The following is a 19,403-nucleotide window of genomic DNA, read 5'->3' as shown; positions in this document are numbered from 1 at the left end:
ATAATAACAATAATAATAACAATAATAATAACAATAATAATAACAATAATAATAACAATAATAATAACAATAATAATAACAATAATAATAACAATAATAATAACAATAATAATAACAATAATAATAACAATAATAATAACAATAATAATAACAATAATAATGATAATGATAATGATAATAATAATGATAATAATAATAATAAAAGAAAAAAGGCTTACATAAATAGAGGAACATAACTCCCCTAACGATTTCATATAAAAAGCACGACCGATCCAACAGAAATGACACCCACATCATATACAATGATATTTTAGACCCATAACAACACAATCAGAATCTATCCCTGGGCATCATACGACTCTGTGCGCCCCGCATGAAGATCACGTGTGAGGCTGCCATGAGGGAAGAAGGCCACGCATGCCGTGTCAGGATCATGAGCTGTGCCATGAGCGTGGAATTCCACTGGGCACTGAGCGTCGTGCCCTTGCAGCGTGGCAAGCCAGCCACACGACTCTCAGTGCGATGAACGAACTCAAAAATAAGAAAAGAATTTTTTTTTTGGTTTATTGTTCACGCAGCGTGACACAGAGGCAGAGTGCCACAGGCGAGAGAGCGCAGGGGGTGGGGGTGCCAAGGGAGGTGCCATTTCGGCGCAGTGCCCAGTTCCCACGTCCCTGGAGCGGAGGAGAGGCCCTCCATCACCTGCTGATTGGGTGAGTGAGTGTCAGAGAGCAGTGGCTCAGTGGCACCGCCAAGGCCCATCTTGGCACTCCATGGCCGCCCGGAGCCGCGCTCATGGTGCCACTCGCCGCTTCCTCATCACCCTCGTCCTGGACCGCCGGTTATCCGCTGGCCCCTCCCCCTCCTACCTCCCTCCCTGCCAGCGGACCTCACAAACGCACTGGCACTGGCGGGGACCACGGCCATCGAGCCAAGCGCAAACGGAAACACACGCTTTACATCAACTGAATTGATATCAATAGTCATAAAACAAATAAATATACATAGGCTCTATATGTGTGTGTGCGTGCGTGCGTCCGTGTGTGTGTGTGTGTAAGTGTGTGGGTGGGTGCGTGCGTGCGTGTACACGAGTGTGAGCGTGCGTATACTACGTCTAAACACACATACCCAAAACACATCTCCCTTCCCCGCGGCCGCCGCCCCGTCACCTACGCAATCAGTGTCCTCCCGCCAATCAAGATCCGCCACGTCACGTCAGCCTTTCCATTCATCCTGTATCTAAACACATGCATTACTCCTCGCCCCCCCCCCCCCGCGCCCTGGACAACTGCACTCTGCCAAAGCCCACCACCACCATTTCCTTCTTTCTCCCGCCACAGCCCACCCGAGGCCATTCCTTCGTATCTGCTTTATATCCGGTGATACGAGGCGGAGAAGCACTGCTATCAACCCCGCCAAAGGTCATGGCGTAAAAAAGGTGGTGGATTGCACGTAGGAGGGTGGTCGTTGGTGGTCGTGCGTGGGGGGAGGGGAGGGCGTGAATGGGGAGTGGGGTAAGAGAGGGGGAGGGGGAACTCGGGCTGCGTGACGACCACGTGTAGTGTGGTATCATGTTTACACTCATCAGCTGAGACCGCACCGTGACTCTCGTCCTACACCATTTCGAAGTAGTCGTGCTTAAAACACCCAAGTAGTCGTACTGAGACGTCAGTGGTCGTACTGACACACCAGAGAACACTCGCGCCGAAACACCTTCCGAAGCAATATATCAATAACCCGTTAAGTCAAACATGGCAAGAGAAAGTCCCCCAAAAGGGAAGCGCAGCGATCCCGAGACACAACACAAAGACAGCGCGACAATGTTCCTTTAGCCGAGCGACCCCGGATGCGCAGGTCAAAGGCGGCGCAGGGGTTCGTGGAGTCACAAGCACCAGCGAGCGAGAGGAACAGGGACAGGGGCAAGAAAAGGGAGAGAGGCAGGATGATAGACAAGGAGAGGGACAGGGAGAGAGAGAGGGGGGAGAGGGACATGGACACAGAAGCAAGCTAGTCGAGTCGAGCATTCTATAACATGTTGCAAGGGATGTGGAAGTCATGCAAACTCTCGAGGTGGAAGCGGACGACGAGACGCAGCTTATTAGCATGCAGGTGTACGTCATCCGGTGGCCGATGCAGTCATCAGCCTTCGCGGTTCTTGACGCGGTGGACAGGCCGCCCAAACGCAAGTACAGTCCACGGCAAAACTCCTATCACAGCCTCTCCTAAAACTTCTCTATAATATCGGTTTATTTCGGTAATCAAACACACTTTTCTGATATTCTTGACGTGAAGCAGGCTGTGCGTACGTGAATATACAAAGGTGTCAGCGCAGAGAAAAGTGCACGGGCTGTCCTCTGCCAGTGGCCCAACTCGTGCAGTGTTGGGGCCTCAAGGTCACACGCCTGAGTAAGGCCAGTCCCCTCCTCCTTACCTCCTTATTCGCCTCTCCCCCTCCTCCCTCTCCCCGCCTCCTGCGCCAGAGATTCTCCTCCCGAGGAAAACAAAACCTTAAAAGATATTTGCAGCTGAACTATGCAGCCTTACCAATGATCCTACCCATGCCCTACTTACCTGCACATCCCTGTAAAACTTTTCTTACATAAAAACAAACCGAAGACCACTTGCCACCAGTGCATTTCTGCAGTGTCGATCGAGTCCACATCATCATCTTGAATCCACGCCAGATTACCCCCCCTCCCTCCTCCACCCCTCCCCCCCCGCAAAAAAACATCACATTCACGCCGAATAAAAATAGCTGCGACAATCTCAGAATGAAACCGAAAGCAGCCAGCCTTGTAAGCCTTCATGACTCCGCCACCTGAGTGTCAAAGTCTCGGAGATGCGTCACGTGGGAGGCCCAGCAGAGACCTACAAGGGGATGGCGTTGGTTATACTCGCGCGAGAAGAAAAACGGAGAAAACACTTGCGAATATATCGTGTTGTATGACACACTGTACTTGGGCAAGAGAGAGAAAAAAAGATAACACTTGTCAATGTATCTTGTATAACACAGTACTTGGGCGAGGGGAAAAAAGAGAACACGCGCAAAAATATTTAATGTTTGATAAGTTATATTGCTCTATATACCTATTCGTACAATACACGACATACACCCTTCACCTTGACTCACCACGAGGTTGAATGTGTATGTATATATGTGTATATATATATGTATATATATATATATATATATATATATATATATATATATATATATGTGTGTGTGTGTGTGTGTGTGTGTGTGTGTGTGTGTGTGTGTGTGTGTGTGTGTGTGTGTGTGTGTGTGTGTGTGTGTGTGTGTGTGTGTGTGTGCATTTACATATATGTTTATGTTTGTTTGCGAGTGTATGGGTGTTTATGTGTGTTTGTATGTGTTTGATGTATTAGTGTGATTGTGTAAGTTTGTTTGCTTATGCGCGTGTTGAATTGTTTACGTGTGTTTGTTTATGCGTTTGTGTGCTTATATTTGCTTGTGTGTGTTTGTTTATGCTTTTGCGTATGTGTTTGTTTGTTTATTTGTTCATTTGTTTTTTATGCGCGCGATTGTGTGCGTGGGAGGGAGAGAGAGGGAGGGAGGAAGAGAGGGAGGGAGGGAAGGAGAGAGGGAGGGAGAGAGGGAGGGAGGGAGGGAGAGAGAGAGAGAGAGAGGGAGGGAGGGAGGGAGGGAGGGAGGGAGGGAGGGAGGGAGGGAGGGAGGGAGGGAGGGAGGGAGGGAGGGAGGAGAGAGAGAGAGAGAGAGAGAGAGAGAGAGAGAGAGAGAGAGAGAGAGAGAGAGAGAGAGAGAGAGAGAGAGAGAGAGAGAGAGAGAGAGAGTATGTTTAAGATTTTCATGTTGTTCCATATTCACTATCAACCTGGCTTGGAATAGAGCAAGTCGTCATAGTAGGATGTAATTACTGAAGCTCGCGAAAATACACGTAAATACTCAAGAGGGGCAGTATTCGATACTGCCCCTCTTGAGTGAATTATTATTCCTTAACAAAACTCAACGACACCAACCATTCTAGTCTAAAAACAGTCACAAGATACACATATTCATAAATATTGTGCGTGAGCGTGTATTTCTATGGATATTTATGCACACAGGCATGTGTACGTGTACATATACAGGAAAGCAAACAGACACACGCACGTAAACTGAACGAAATATACAGCAATTCACAAAAAATACGCACATTACATTACACTAACCATGCAGTCAACATTACAGTAATACACTGTCTTCACAAAACATAAAAACAAAATTCCCAAACAAGATGATGTCAACCCAACTCCGTGTAACACTAAACCGAACCTCCTTTTAACCAACATCAATGTTTACTGATAAAATTTAATCGATTTATTCCCATTTAACATCATCACAATGGTTGTTTAATACCGTATTTGGTTATCGTTTCATCAGGAAATGATTTACAGGAAGTTTATTTGGAACTTCTCGAGAGAAGGGATGAAAGTGAAGTTTACACCACGTCAAAAAGTTCTACAAACTTGGTCTTCAAATTCGTCCAATAACTTTTCTTTCATTCCATTTGGCCACATTCTGGACACTAGAAGGGGAGAAAGAATTCCGCTGAGTGGCACTAGTATCACGACTGACCAAAGGACGTGGCACTGACCCCGAACTTGGCTAGGGAATCGCAGCAAAAAATGAAAAAAGTTCCTAAGGGGCAGTCTCGCCGCGGCCAAAACGGAGGAAGAACTTGAGTGTCGCGGCTTCACTACAACTTTTCAAAACCTTTCGGGATATTTCTTCGGCCTTCGCGGATGCTCTGGCATTCTGGATGTGCTTCCGGTCGCTCGTGTCGTCATGAGAGGACTCCAGGATCACTTACCAGAGGAGATGAGGCACAGCGGGCGAAGGTCTCTTACGAAAATCCTTCAGAGAAGAGAATACACAACCTCACGCCGCGAATGCAAGCTCTCGACTGACCCATCGGCGCACCAGCAAGTATAAGCGCCGTGGTCACTCTATAAGGAAAATGAAACTAAACAAAAGAGCATCGCTTAGCTCGAATATTTAGATTCGCGTAACGAATCCAACACTATATCACATTCCTGATTGGATACCAGCACCTCCACTTCCACCGAACTTCGGATCTTTATTTCGCCAAATGTAAATACAGAATCTATCCTGTCAACATGTCAAGGAAGGAGTGAATTGACCGACCTAAGGATATAGGCAAAGGACGAAGGAAGAGACTAATATCCCAGCCTGCAAAGTGCCCACCAGTGCCAGGGACAGAAGGAGCAGGATACGAGAATAGGAGTGCGTCTGCGCCCGAGACCAGAAGACCAGAAGAGCCCTGAGAGGAAGGCGTGAGTGAGACCTCCCAGCTCCTTCTCGCCCGTGTCTCGCTCTCCTTTTTTCTTGACATCTCGGGCCTTGTCTGGGCTTGACAGGTGAGGATTCCGCTTCACAAAGCCCTTGACTTCACTGTAGTAACGAGTTATATAAGTGCAGGTAAAGAGGGTGGCACTGCACTACCGGCACCCGAGTTGTATTTTTACCTGTTAACAGTGACAATGTGACTAATTTAGAATGACCTGTCATCATAGGGGTCAACGTGCTGCTTACTCATGTTGAAGCATGAGATCATCTCGGGTTAATTTTACATGTTAGAAACCAAGGTGCTGTAAAGTCCATTATGTAAATTAAGTTAATGTAAAACCTAATATACATTGACCTGTCACTGTGGAGGTTCATTCTTGCTTACTCTTTTAACAGTAGGTGATTATTAGGTGAATATTCATTTGATTATGTTTGAAAAGTTCTATATTTTCTTGGCCATGTGATTGTCACAGTGTCACATGACCTTTATTAGTTAGTTTCCTGCACAAGAGGATTCATGTTTTGTCTGGAGAGAAAATCAATAAGCATGAAAAAATATAGAAAAAGAAGTCATCTAATTTTATATCATTTGCCACCAATCAACCAAGGTAAAAAGTGCATTACTGCAGTAGATCTATGATTTTTTAAAGTGTGATATGCTCTAACTTTTAGTTCCTTACACTTTAAACTTAATGAGATTAAGATAGAGAATTTTCAGACATGTCTTATTTAGGATATATCTAGAGTATATGTTAAATGGTAATTTATTTGATGATATAGATAACATAGTCAATAATGTTAGTCAAATGATCATTGTTCATGCTCTATTATTATGTTGGCAAGATAGAGCTTGGACTGGTTCCTCATTATAATGATAAATTACCTGGGAGTTCTACAAAAGCAGTCCAGTGTCTTCAGTATCTATGATTCATACACACTGATATCCATGTCATAGCATGAATTCTGTATTCTGTAAAAAATATTATATAGATATAGTGGTTATTGGGATTAGCTTGTTCAAATATAACATATCCCACAAAAGGTTTTAACTTGCAATTTGTGACAGAAATGGCATTGATGAATATAAATTCCTTGTATTATTTACTTTCTAATGATGGTTAGCACTTATATATTGTAATATTATATCTTTTTGTAATATTTCAAAATGTGAAATATTGGAACCCTAAAGTCTGCAACATCTGTTGACAAAAATCACAAAATAAAAACTACAGTGCACTGTGCAAAGGGGCAATATACCATCCAAGAACAAGGTAATTGACATCTATGTGTTCACAAGACTTTTGGTATGGGTGGGCATAAATTTATGGTTTACAGTAAGTGGAAGTTTTCCTTGATATTATGTAGGCCTGATATTATTTTTCGGTTAAAATTCAATACTATGATTGATGTTAGTCTCAGTTGCACTTCCCTTGTAAATTTTGAGGGGTTTAGGGGAAGGACTTTCTTTCCTGCCATAGTGAATTGCCTTTGACTTGTTGGTTGCATGTAGTTATCATTTTTATTTCTTTGATGTTATTGACTTTCCTGCTATTTCTGATATACCTATTTATTTTATTATTCAGCTGTAAATTCATGCAATGTATTAGATAATATGACTGATGATAAAACTGTGCTCTTAATCATAAACATTTTGAATTTATAATATGATTTGAGATATTACTGCTATATGGAACTTGGTAGGAGACTAAGTCAATAGTTGCAGATTTTGGGTGACATATATATCACAAAATCAAGGGAGATTAAGTGACTGCTGAAGAGAACCTTATGAATTTTTTGTAGTTTATGGAATATATGCATGTGTGTTGAGAGTGGCAGTGATAAAGCTTGTTCGCATGAAGATGGTGAGATAGAAATATGTGGTTGCAGATGATTATATAAGATGAAAATTAAAATTTCAATGGTTAGTCGTTAGCAGTAGTAAGTAGGTCATCTCTTGAGATTGATACAGAAAAAAATATTACCACAGATTATAGGAGAAAAATGTTAATGCATTATTTGAGAAGAAAGAATAAAAAGAGATTGAATAATGAAGTATTATGATTTGAAATGTTCATGCTGACCTTCATAATAGTATAGAAGCCACACGAGGAAGATAGAAGGATTTTTCCTTAAATCACATTTTGAGCGTGTCAGTTTTGGTAGATGAATGACAATGACTTGCTTACAAATTTCCTCGTATTTCCCGTACATTGTGAACATAAGCGCAGTCTGTTTATGGTTACCAAAGAAAGGACATTGTAATAAGACAAGCAACAGGAACAGTGGAATTAGGAACTAGATATACAGTTGAAGAAAGAATAGAAGGTTACAGAATTTAAAGCAAGTGCAAAGCATTTGGAAAATAGATATTTATCTATCATATCATGTTTCTGAGTATAAGATAGGTAATATTTCTTCTTGTTTTCATTTGTTTTTTATTTATTTATTAATTTTGTATTTACTATTATATATTTCTTTTTCTGTGTTGCCACAAATATTTATATTTTTTGTATAGATTTACTTGTTTTCTCTTGCATTTATAATAAGCATCATGTTTTTCCCATTATTTCAGTCACAAAAACAAGATGCTGCGCTCGTTGTATGCTTACAAGGGAACTCATGCCCGTACACTTGGATTCCAAGTGGGCGACAAGTTCATGGAGATTGGTCCTTCGAGAGATCCTAATTGGCTGCATGTGATTAATGAACGAGGTTCTGTGGGATACGTCCCCAAGAATTATATATCTGCAGATGAGGTAAAGGATGTGAAAGTTCATCGAAAATTGTAAAAAAGACCATGATTTTGTGTATTTTGTGGATGTTTTGAGATTAAGTGAAATTCTTTGAATCAGGTAAGTAGGACATTCTCTACTTCTCTCTTTCTTTTTATCTTGTGATTTTGAGACTTCTCTTAGTAATAACATGGTGGTTAGTTGGCCTTGTTATTAGGATTATTTGTAGTTTTTATATGGATATGTTTCGGGGTTTTCTTTTCTGTTTTTTACTTCTTACTTTTTGCTTTTAATAAACTTACTTACTGGAGAAATAGTCCAGCTTATATTGCCTGACTATGATCTCTTGATTTCCACTTAGCAAAGTTTCTTGAATAGTTTATTTTAATTTTGTTCTTCTGTCTGGTAAAATGCCTAGTAAAGAAATACATGCTTATTATTTTTTAACAATCTGGGTATTGCTTCATTGGAAAAATTATTTATTTTTCATGTGTTCTTTTTCTGTTTAACTCATTTTTTTTTCTTTTGTTCTTTTCCTTATCATCTTCCTTGTTCTCAACTTCCGTCCTGGGCAGGGATATGTACGAGGGCAACCATGCCAGCAAGAAGACCCTGCACAGGAATCAGAGGTAATAAGTGTTGAGATATGGAGTTTGTTTAGATGTAATGCTTATATTTTGAGAAAACTTTATTATTCTTATTATTGGTGTTATTATTATCATTATTATTACCTCCACCAAGGAGGTTATGTTTTCAGTAGCATTGGTTTGTTAATTAGTTTGTTGGTTATCAGTATAACTCGAAAAGTTATGAACAGATTTTTATTACATTTTTACCAACAGTGTATTTTTGCCCAACTTAGATGCTAAAGTAAAATGATGAGTTATCATGCACAGAATCTGGATCATGATTCAGATCCTGTGCAGGATAATAAAAGTTACAAGCAGATTTTAATGAAATTTTTACTAGAGGTGTATCTTAGCCTATGATGCTATTTTATTTTGGTGGTGATCCGGGGCGTGATCTGCATCCAGGAATTTTTTAAAGGATTCATTAGCATTGCAAAATAGGGAAACACAGACATCATCAGTAGTACTTGAGAATGAGGTGATTTTAATGTATTTCTTCGTTTCAATTTTTTATTGGATCAGTGACCCTGTTGCCTTGGCAGAGGCACTCTCTGAGTGTTTCTTATTATTAATTTGAGAAAAGTTTATTATTATTATTATTGTTATTATGTTAATTGTTATTATTATCATTATTATTAATGTAGTTATTATTATTGTTAATTTTATTTTTGTCATTATTACTGTTATTTTGTTGTTATTTGCTTCAAGTTTATTTTTCTTCATCTTTTACTCTTACAATCACATATTTTTGCATGCCTCTGATAGCTCTGTATTTAATAACTAAACAACTACATCTCAATGCTATCATGATAATGATATGCCTTAAGATTATGATGAGGATGATAATAAGTCATAAACAGTAATTATGACTTACATTCTGAAATTATTTATGCCGTCTGTCATTATTATTTACAGAAAACCAACCCATTTTAATGTACTTTCAAGAAATTTATGAAATATGAGAAATATTTTGAAATCAGCCAAAAATGATTATTGCCATTGACATCAGTCAGTTTTGTATTAATGTTCTGTAACTCATTAAGAACATGATGGAAAGTAAAAAACAGGAGAACCTTAATGTTTTTTTATAATTTTTTTATCAACAGCAAATTCACCTTAATTATCAACTAATGAGTCCTTTGGTTATTTCTTTGGCATGACAGATTGTTTGGGGTTCACTTGGATTTTGCTCTTGTCTCTGTTTGTATTATGATATTGCTTGAAGATATTTTATACTTCCATTTGTTGTTTTAGAGGCAAAAACAGCACAACTTCATAAAAGAAGAAAATAAGTTTAAAAATATATATCAGGCATGCTTTCGTCTAAAACAAATTGGCTAGCCTCATTAAAGTTGCTATTCATTTTCAGGCTCCGCCCATTGATATACTTGAGTTTATTGACGGTTGCATTGAAGCCATTCATTTAAATGCAAGTGAACGAGGTGGCAACTATACTCGTGGCGAGCATGATGCCCTCCACAAGCTTGTAGAATTGAGACAGGATTGGTACAGCAAGTGTCCTCCATCCTCGCATCCTACTAAGCGTCCTGCTCCTCCACCGCCACAAGTGAGTGTATTTCATTATAAGTATACTATAACAGGATGATTTTAAAAGACAGATACTCCTAAAATTTTAAGAAGGAGCCCATTTAAGGTATTGACATTTTTGATACAAAGTTATGAAGTGACTCTTTATGCTGAATTCAACAACTTTCAGATATTCAATACATTGCAGTAGGCAAATTCTTGTCATTTGCCCCAAAAAATGATTTCCATTAATGTTAGCAAGCTGTCCAACTATAGGCGTATGTATTAAACATCCAATTTGCTGTATCTAACTCATAGACATTCATTACAAAATTGTGCAATAGTACTGGTATCCTGAACAGATTTCACTCAATAAGATTTCCAGAGTATATCGTTTGTAATGCTGCTGTATATTGTTTTTTTATTATAATACGGTCATTATTTCCTGCCTTCACATTCTTAAGAACATCAGTGGATACTTCCATCGAGTAGTTGTTTACTGAGATATGGATATATTATGTAAATACTGAATCCTCATCAAGAATGAACAGAAGAGAGTTCCTTTCTTTCCTACAATAACATTTGCAGCGTACGACGTCTCAGCTCAGTGTAGACAGTGTTGGCAGCCTACCATCCCCATGTCTCCCGGGAACTCCACGCAGCCCTTCAATATCAGCAAGTGGGTCATCAATTAGCTTAGGGCCCCCACCCAAAGAAGCAACACCAACAGAATCTTCCGCTGAAACTACTACCAGCTTCATGGCTCGAGGAGAATCTCTCGGTACTACATTCTGTGTGTTTTTGTGGTCTTCTTTCTCCTCCTTTTTACTTACTGGATATAAATTGGGAGATTGGTGTATTACATTATTAGTGTGGATGACTTAACTGGTTCTGTATTGTATTTTTTTGCTAAAACTACCCATTTTTTATATGTCCTCCATTGTTTTACCCAGTCACAGTGTCAGAGTTTTCCATCAGACTTGTACTAAATAGAAAGGAATTTTATGTGTAAGTACAGATGTATATTTTATTCATTATAAGATATATCCACACCTACTTCCAAGTGGATGTTTCAGTGATGCAGAAGTAGATTATTGTAAATACTTTTGTCAGTCTTCTGATAATAGACACAGATATAAATGTACTCTTGAGAATGAATAAAGATATTGTATTATGATGAAAAGTTGTAGCAGGTATTGTCACTGTATGAAAGAATTTTTAACCAAGAGAAGGCAGACAAGGATATGAAAGGGCTGATTCCTGTTGCCATCAATTTACTGAAAGACTTTCCTGTGTATCTGTACTCATTTTAGACACACTGAAATATTATTAGGCTATTTAACATGTTACATGTCTTTTGTTTTGTAGTTCGAGATGAGAGCAGTGGAAGCAGCGAAGGTCATGATACTAGTATAGGTTACGAATCAGAAATGAGAAGTGACGTAGATTCAGTGGTCCAGACAAGCATCAAGTAAGTATATTTTACATTTTCTGAAATTCTTCTATGCTTGTTTGACTTTAGTGTTTATGAATGAGATAAAAATGAAAGTAAAAATACAGGGTAGCTTGAAGAAAAAACATCTTTATCTGATTTACTTTTAGGTCGCTTCTGTCTCAAGTGCCAAAGGAATATCTCCGTACATTGGTGGAAGAGGTGCGCAGCAGCACTAGTATAAGCTACACTACTAGTCATCAGGTACAAAGTATTTATTTCTGTATATACTTTTTTTTTTTAAGGGATGGGTATAGGATGATTTGTGAGGTTTTCTACAAACAAAAGTTATTCCCAAGTAGTGTGCACTAGCTGATATAACCCTCTTTTAATCATCTGGTTGAAAAAACTGTGATGTTGACTATTCTTTTTCCCATTTTGATATTTTAAAAAAAATCCAAGCTATTAGAGACTAGAACTGTGTACTGGCTGAACTTCACTAGCGGAAATGGACTATAAGTATTATTATGGTCCTCAGATGTTTGATTAAAAGTCTTCATAATTATAAAATGCTTCCATTACATCAGGGTGTAGACTGTATCCACGTAATAGATCCATGATTATGTATGGCAGATGATACAAGTGTTTTGAATGTTAAGAAGTTTTTATTTTTATTTTTTTTAAAGGTTTAGATTGCATTAATCCTTGTTTTTTTCTTTATTCATTCTTATTTCAGTATCACTTTTTGTTTGTATCAGGTGTTTCACATAACAATACTTAAATATTTTTATTTTGCATTTTTATTTCAAGATATATAATTTCCAGAGTGCTCTAACTCTTTATTTTTGTTCTTTGCTTTCATCATAACTTTTTGCAGAGCAGATTCAGATTTCCACTCAAAAATTATCGAAACTGATCAGGCTCATTTTGAAATGGAGTTCAACATGAGTTTTACAAATTAGTCCTTTAAAAAACCAACCAATATCAGTACCACTGTTTCATGCTAAAGAGCTTTATTCCCAAGGACAAGACGTCCAAGACTCCCACAAGGACAACTCAGCACCGTACGACTCTCAGTTATCTGTCTACTCAAAGGGTAAAACAAATAAGGAAATACAATGCCAGAGTGTGAAACATATGGCATGGAGAGCTTTTGATCTTCCTCAAGTTGCCTTCCATCCCTCCATCAGTTGTAGTGGTTATTAAATCTCAGAACTAAGTGTTATAACTAATATATATCTGTTATATGTGTATGGAGCTCTGAATATAAATGCAAGAGCTTACTGTAATTACTGTAAATACAGGTTTGTTGAAAAAAAGAAAGTTCCAAGTAGGAAATAATCTTAAAATTCTTACTTCAAGAAACCTATTTAATGGATCTCACTGTATCCATGATAAATCTTTCTGAACCTGTTTCCAAAAATGAAATACCTATTTAGTCTGTGTTTAGTTTATTTATGATGGTTATTTATAATATTCTAAACATTTCCAAGGGACCAAATGGCGTGTTGACAATTTCTTTCTGTTACAATTAATGCATGTATAAGATTTTTGGCTTAATTTTATAACCCTTGAATTTTATTTGAAACTAACATTGATGTTATGCTTAATGTTGCTGCTTAATTTTTATTTATTCGTTTGCTTAAGTATTTTTTATTAATTTATTTGTTTATTTATTAGTCAACAACATCTTTTCATGTCAGATTTTGAATTTGAAATAAGTAAAAAATTTTGCTACTCCAGTTTTTTTCTCTGGTGGACTTTTGACATAGAATATGTATTATAACAAAAAATTCAATTACCATATGAGGATATTGGGGAAGGACAATGTGTGATGAAGCACTGACTTACAGAATTAACCATAGTTGCAAAATAATGTAATTTGTAAGGATTACATTAAAAATCAAACCTGAACAGGAGTTAGGAAGTAAGAACAGTTTAAAAATGAACAAAAATATGTGGGATGACAGTGTTAAGTATGATAGCTGTTTAGAAGAAGAATTGTTTTTTTTCTTGCTGACTAAAGGTTTCAACCAACAGGTAGTCGAAGTGGTGCTGAATTCATTAGCTACAGCCTTACCTGTCCTCCAACCACTGTGCTTACACATCCTATCAAGCAAAGGAGGTAAGTCCCTTTTAACTTCAAATGCAGGGTTATATACATTGCTTTTTTTTAGCATAATGCATATATTTTAATGTTTTTATTATTTAAAAAGGATGCATAATTTATAGAGTGTACTTTTGTCATTCTTTTAGCTTACTCTGGTATATATCTCTTGGCTTACTTTTAGCTTTCACTCATATCTAAAGGCCTATTTTCAGTATACAAATTGCAAGATTTAATCTGTATCAGGATTACAATACATACTTTATTTTAGTTTGTTGTGTAAGAAGGAAATGAAGAGATATTTTAGGATCTTAAGGGCACATCAGAAGAAATTCTCTCGAAAAAGACTTAACTGCATGTCACTTATTTATGAAGTATGATAATCCCATATGTATTATACATAATTACTAGATCAAGTGGACGGAGGAGCTGACAAATGGCAGCAGAGTTCAGATGGACGACGCCTAGTGGAGCTCCTGGAAAAGCTACGAGAATGCAAGGATGACGAGCAGCAGCGTTCTTGGGCATTGCATGAAGATGAGCACACCATCACTACTCATCTATCCGATCTACTTGATTTGTTGGTGAGTTCAGAAGAATCTGGTCTCTGAGGTGTTGAAATAGTGTATGGAGGAGGTCTGAGTGCAGAGAGAAAAAAAAAAATCAGGTTATGGTCATGTTTAAAAAAGAAGAAGGAAATCAATGTCATTCAGTGTATTCACTGAGTAAGTAACAAGAAATTACCTCACCTATGCAAGAATTGGTCTTAGTAGGATATTTGACCATCAGATATAGCTATAATTCATTAATGTATTTTTAAAATTTCCAGTCCAATAACATCATATATAAAGATTTGAAAGAAATATCATCCCACTTTTCAGATGAAACTGTTTGAACATATTATTGATACCCACCTAAAAAGATAATTACAAGACACTAGCAAAACAATTTTATTAATAACTGTGACTTGAAAGCAAGATAGTGGAACGGAATAAACCTTTTCAGAACACAGGAGACCTGATGGTGTGTCGAAGTGTTTTGTCCCTGGATGATTTTAGACCTTTGTTGACTCTGGTACAGTACTACCAGATGGAAACAAGGTGGCCTCTTCGGAAACTCCTGCTGCAAGTAAGAATATTAGCTTGATGCTTGAAAGTAGTTAGGCTTGTATGGTATTGCTATTCCAGACTGGGTCAGCTTCACTCATGCTTTTAACACTTGCAAATGCTGTTGTGTAAGCAAGGAAAATTCTTTGTGCCTGACATCTTCACTCAGGTTAGCATATAAGATCATGTTTTCATTATGTTATAATGGCTGATAATAAAATGTGTTGTGGAATATAACACTTAGGTTTATTGTTGTTTGATGAAATGTGGTGTTATGCATATAGATTGTACTGTCTGTGTCTTTGTGAGAGATTAATTTCTGTGATACATCTTGTATTTTTTGTCCAATTTGTTAACTGTTTTAACAGTTCTCTCTCATGTGAAAGGTCTGAGTATCAAGTGCTTTTGGTGGACTGCTACAGTTTCATGTGAAGCTGATTTTAAATACATTGCAATATATGCTTTCAGGTCTTTGGTGCTGTATGTCAGATGTCGGCAGCAAATATTTCTTATCTCTCTGCTTCGGTGTTCCCAGTTGAACTTACAAGGTTAGCAGTCATTGCATGTAGTCATTCACACAGAGATGTTGGTAATGATTTTTTTTTTGTGTCCTTCATGAATTTGCACAGTAGAACAACCATACATGTTCATGATAACCTACTTGACTCGACTGCATTTTTGTAGTCAAGTTGGTAAGTGTCATTTAGACCATGGAAATGATGTGTGGATTATCAAGTTGTGTAGTAATCTCCAATTTTTATTTATTATTTTTTTTATTTTTTTATTTTTATTTTTATTTTTTTTTATTATAATTTTTTGTAGTATCATTATTATTTTTGGCATTTACACAGTCACTCTTGAGATTAGGAATTGTGCCCTATCATGATTATTTTAAGGTATCATAAAGAATTGTCTTTTGTTTGAAAGGAGAAAGTCCAGAAACAATATTATTAGAGCATTCATTCTCAGATAATTTTCTGACAATGTTATACTGGGAAGTATTACATTTCTCACAATTGTATTTTTATTTTTTCATAATGGCAGGGAACTGCTTGACAGCACATACGACCAGGAGCGGCTGAGGTATACTTCCTTGGTGCTCGGGATGGTGCTGTGTATGGGGGATACTCTACCGTATCCTCATTTCTGTAAGAAAGACAAGCAAGCCTCTAAGATAATTTTCCTTGTCTTCTTTTATTTCTTTCTTTTTTGGGGGGGGATGAATGAAATTTCTTTTTTCCTTTTCCTTTCTTATCTTATTTTTATGAGTTCTCTTTCAAATATTTTGTCATATCAGAATGTACATATTTGTAAAGTAAACTAGATAACCAGTAGTATCCCTCTCCTATTTAAGAAAGTTTAAGAATATTTTCTCTGGCCTAGGTGTGATGAATGAAAACTTCATGAATGTACTGCTTGATGGAATAGAGCAGTACCATGAGGATCCTGACACAGAACAGCTGGCAGAGTTGTATCTAGCCATAGTTTTGGCCTTCAATCTCCAATATACAACGCTCCCGCCATCAGCAGTAAATCCGCCAAAATCTTGTGAGACCACAGAGGAAGGGGAAGGTGGAGTTAAAAGTCAGGCCAATGGAGACCTTGAGGAGAATAAGGATGCCACGAAAACTGCAATGGGAGCTGATTCCGAGAATATAATCATCAAGTTATTATCAAAGAGGGAAAATACAAAGTACTTCACAGAGAAGCTTCTGCTGTTGTTCAATAGAGAAGGTTTGTGTGGTAGATTTGGTATATTTTTAAATTCAGATCTTGCTAAGGTATGTTGAGTAAAATGTTTAAGAATGTTCTGAAACAGATTCATGGGGACGTAAGTCAAATCTCAATATAAGTCATCCTTATAACTTTTCTGACTTGCATGTATCTTACTGTCTCTGTAGAGGATCCATTAGCCATGTTCGACCACGAGCCTCGGCCACCTCATTCAGTATTGAAAATGATGAGAGATATGTATTCCACAAGGGCTACTGCTTCAATCTTCTACACAAATGATGAATGTGTTCTGTGTGATATTATCATAAGACAATTGTCGGACCTTCCTGCAGATGATAAGGTGAGTGTATGATGTGACATTGCACAGTGCACTTCTTTGCTTCCTTACAGTTCCTTGTCAACTTCATTTACATGTGAAGAAGCATGACAAAACAGAATTATAAATTAGAAAGTCATCAAATTTTATGAGATTTTCATTTTGAAGTCACTGCAACAAATATCAAAGAAAAAGGCTGAACATGTGAATTCTCAGCAGTGAAGTGTATCTTGATTGGTCTGTTATTTTATGTTAAAATTGCTCTCATATTCCTTTTCTCTTTCAGCGTCGGAATGAATACTTACATCTTATGGAGGGAGTCATAGTAGCAGGGAGATGGACAGAACACCAACACAGGCGTAAAGAATTGTGCTCCAGTTGTGCCAATATACTTGCTGAGGAGGAACCAGCAGCAGTAGATGATCAGAAGATCATCAGTTCCCTCATGGAAAGTCAGCCATACTTTTTTCATGTTTGAGTGATGTAAGTACATCAGTTATCTTGTTAGGAAGTGTTTCATAAATGTAAGCAGATTTCGTTATCATTTTCTGTAAATTTTCCCTCTCTTTTTTTCTATTTTCTTTCTTTTCTTTTTAAAAGAAAACCAAGTGGTTTGGATGACTTTTTGACCTCAAAAAAAAATATTTTGATTGTGATGTCCAGCCAAATAGTATGCCAAGCTTTATATTTTGTAATCAACATAAAGAAAAATCTTCCATGAGAAATTATGTGCCAACTGTAGGATCCTGTACATTATACACTATTTGATGTATCCTAGGGCTTGAATGGGCATTAGTATAAAGTGTGATAGCCCAGTGACATGTGTGCAGCTTTTAGTATGAGGTCATGGAAGGGGTGAGAGTCACATAAGAGTAAGAACTTCAGCTAGAGATACCAGTTGAAAAAAGGACACCAGAGCCCATTTTGTAATTATTTTTGTTATTATTATCATTATTTTTAATATTATTACTATTTTTATTATCATTATTATTATTGTTATTATCATGTTTATAATGTTTAATTACCGTTACTGCTGGTAGTGTAATTGTTGATATTATTATTATTATTATTATTATTATTATTACCATTTGTAATGTACATATCAGAAAATAAGTTTCCATGTTGCCTAAGATTTTGAGAAAGAAGCCATGTCACCTGTCAAAGTGCATTTACAGTCATGTTTCATCATCATGGGCTCACAAGGCTTTTGTCAAATGCATTAATTCATCCTTGAACAGACAGCATACATGACGGTGTTTCCTGTTGTGGAATAAGTTAAGAGAAAGGTAGATATAAACTTATGAACTTGGTTTATTGTAAAATGTATGAATTTTACACAGTTCATAGAAGTATTGGAAATCATTTTCCTGAGGATTGGTATGAGATTGTTTGATTTTAGTTATTGGAGACCATGCATTATTATTCTCACTTGATTGAGTATTTTCTGTTTTTAGTTCCTTCATAAGGGCATTATGTAAGTTTACTGTATACCATTTGCTGAGAAGACAGCTGTGTTTGCAATACTCAAATCATAAATTAAGGTTTCCACTGAGGAAGTTTGACAAGGAAATTGGCAGCTGTGAGTTTTCTGCCGGGGAAATACACATAGAATTTTTTTTTTATGGTGTAGTGATTACATCATATATATATTATTTGATAGGGCAGGATAAGGACAAACTGAAGGAAATTAAGGTTGCTGATAGTTAAGTTGATTGATTGTTAGTCAAATTTGCCTTTGATATTTGGACTTTGAGATTTAAAGAATGATTAACAATTAATTGGTGATATAGAGCTAAGATATCAGTAATGACAGGCAAAACAGTTTACCCCCAAAATCTTAGTGGATGACAGAATGCCATTTATCTGTCTTTATTATGGGAGTGTAGCTATTGTTGTTAACCCTGTATGTACATTTTATTGATATATGCAATTTTTATAGCATGTGACATACAGTAAACTTTTTAGCACAGTTTGTTTTTTTGGTTGCATTAGTGGAAAATGATGTTGTTATGTGAACTGTGTATTTAATTGACTTAAATTGATTCCTGAATTTTGAATATTCAGAAAATGGCCATCATTTACAACTGAAGCTTTAACTTTATTTTCAAAATCCAGACAATATACTTAGAAATTAGAAGAATCATATGGATCAGTGCCTTTTATCATCAACATTTGTCAGCAGCTGATAAAAAGTCAAAGGCTGTTTCGATGAACTCCAAAACTATTTTTAAAAGATCTAAAGATAAGAGTTGCTTGCTGGATTCCTGCTCAGATGCAGTGTTCAAAACGTCTTCAAAAGCTTTTGCTGACAATCAGACATTTGGTGGATAAATGTTGGATATCTTTTTCTTTTCCCCTTTATAGGAACATATATATTTGTTAGATAGCTTTAGCAACTGTGGCTTTCTCCTTTGCATGAAATTATATATTTAGTTATAACCTGAGTTGCCATTTTTTTAGTAATAAACATGTTACCATATTTTTACAGGAA

The 19,403-nt window shown here is 37.1% G+C and overlaps 1 protein-coding gene across 4 annotated transcripts in view; it reads left to right on the top strand.

The window, feature by feature from the left end:
* The first annotated feature begins 5,083 nt into the window (after nt 1-5,083).
* The window catches only part of LOC113823779 (NCK-interacting protein with SH3 domain), a 15,368-nt gene continuing 1,048 nt past the window's right edge, over nt 5,084-19,403 (top strand). Inside the window, exons 1-16 of one of the 4 annotated variants that reach the window (XM_070126989.1) lie at nt 5,260-5,400; nt 7,902-8,085; nt 8,637-8,690; nt 10,060-10,257; nt 10,806-10,998; nt 11,586-11,688; nt 11,820-11,913; nt 12,674-12,745; nt 13,690-13,774; nt 14,168-14,340; nt 14,762-14,884; nt 15,331-15,410; nt 15,907-16,010; nt 16,246-16,596; nt 16,764-16,936; nt 17,199-19,403. The exon at nt 17,199-19,403 is cut by the window's right edge and continues 1,048 nt beyond it. In XM_070126989.1, the coding sequence (XP_069983090.1) occupies nt 7,915-8,085; nt 8,637-8,690; nt 10,060-10,257; nt 10,806-10,998; nt 11,586-11,688; nt 11,820-11,913; nt 12,674-12,745; nt 13,690-13,774; nt 14,168-14,340; nt 14,762-14,884; nt 15,331-15,410; nt 15,907-16,010; nt 16,246-16,596; nt 16,764-16,936; nt 17,199-17,390 (2,166 nt within the window). In that variant the 5' untranslated portion in view covers nt 5,260-5,400; nt 7,902-7,914 and the 3' untranslated portion in view covers nt 17,391-19,403. Of the gene's footprint in view, nt 5,401-7,901; nt 8,086-8,636; nt 8,691-10,059; nt 10,258-10,805; nt 10,999-11,585; nt 11,689-11,819; nt 11,914-12,673; nt 12,746-13,689; nt 13,775-14,167; nt 14,341-14,761; nt 14,885-15,330; nt 15,411-15,906; nt 16,011-16,245; nt 16,597-16,763; nt 16,937-17,198 lie in introns of all 4 variants that reach the window. The other 3 variants (XM_027376467.2, XM_070126990.1, XM_070126991.1) reach the window with 3 other exon arrangements.

This window comes from Penaeus vannamei, chromosome 11 (assembly GCF_042767895.1).
Source record: "Penaeus vannamei isolate JL-2024 chromosome 11, ASM4276789v1, whole genome shotgun sequence".
NCBI classification, from domain to species: domain Eukaryota; kingdom Metazoa; phylum Arthropoda; class Malacostraca; order Decapoda; family Penaeidae; genus Penaeus; species Penaeus vannamei.
The sequence above is the reverse complement of the archived record's forward strand: the minus strand, read 5'-3'. Positions and strand labels throughout refer to the sequence as shown.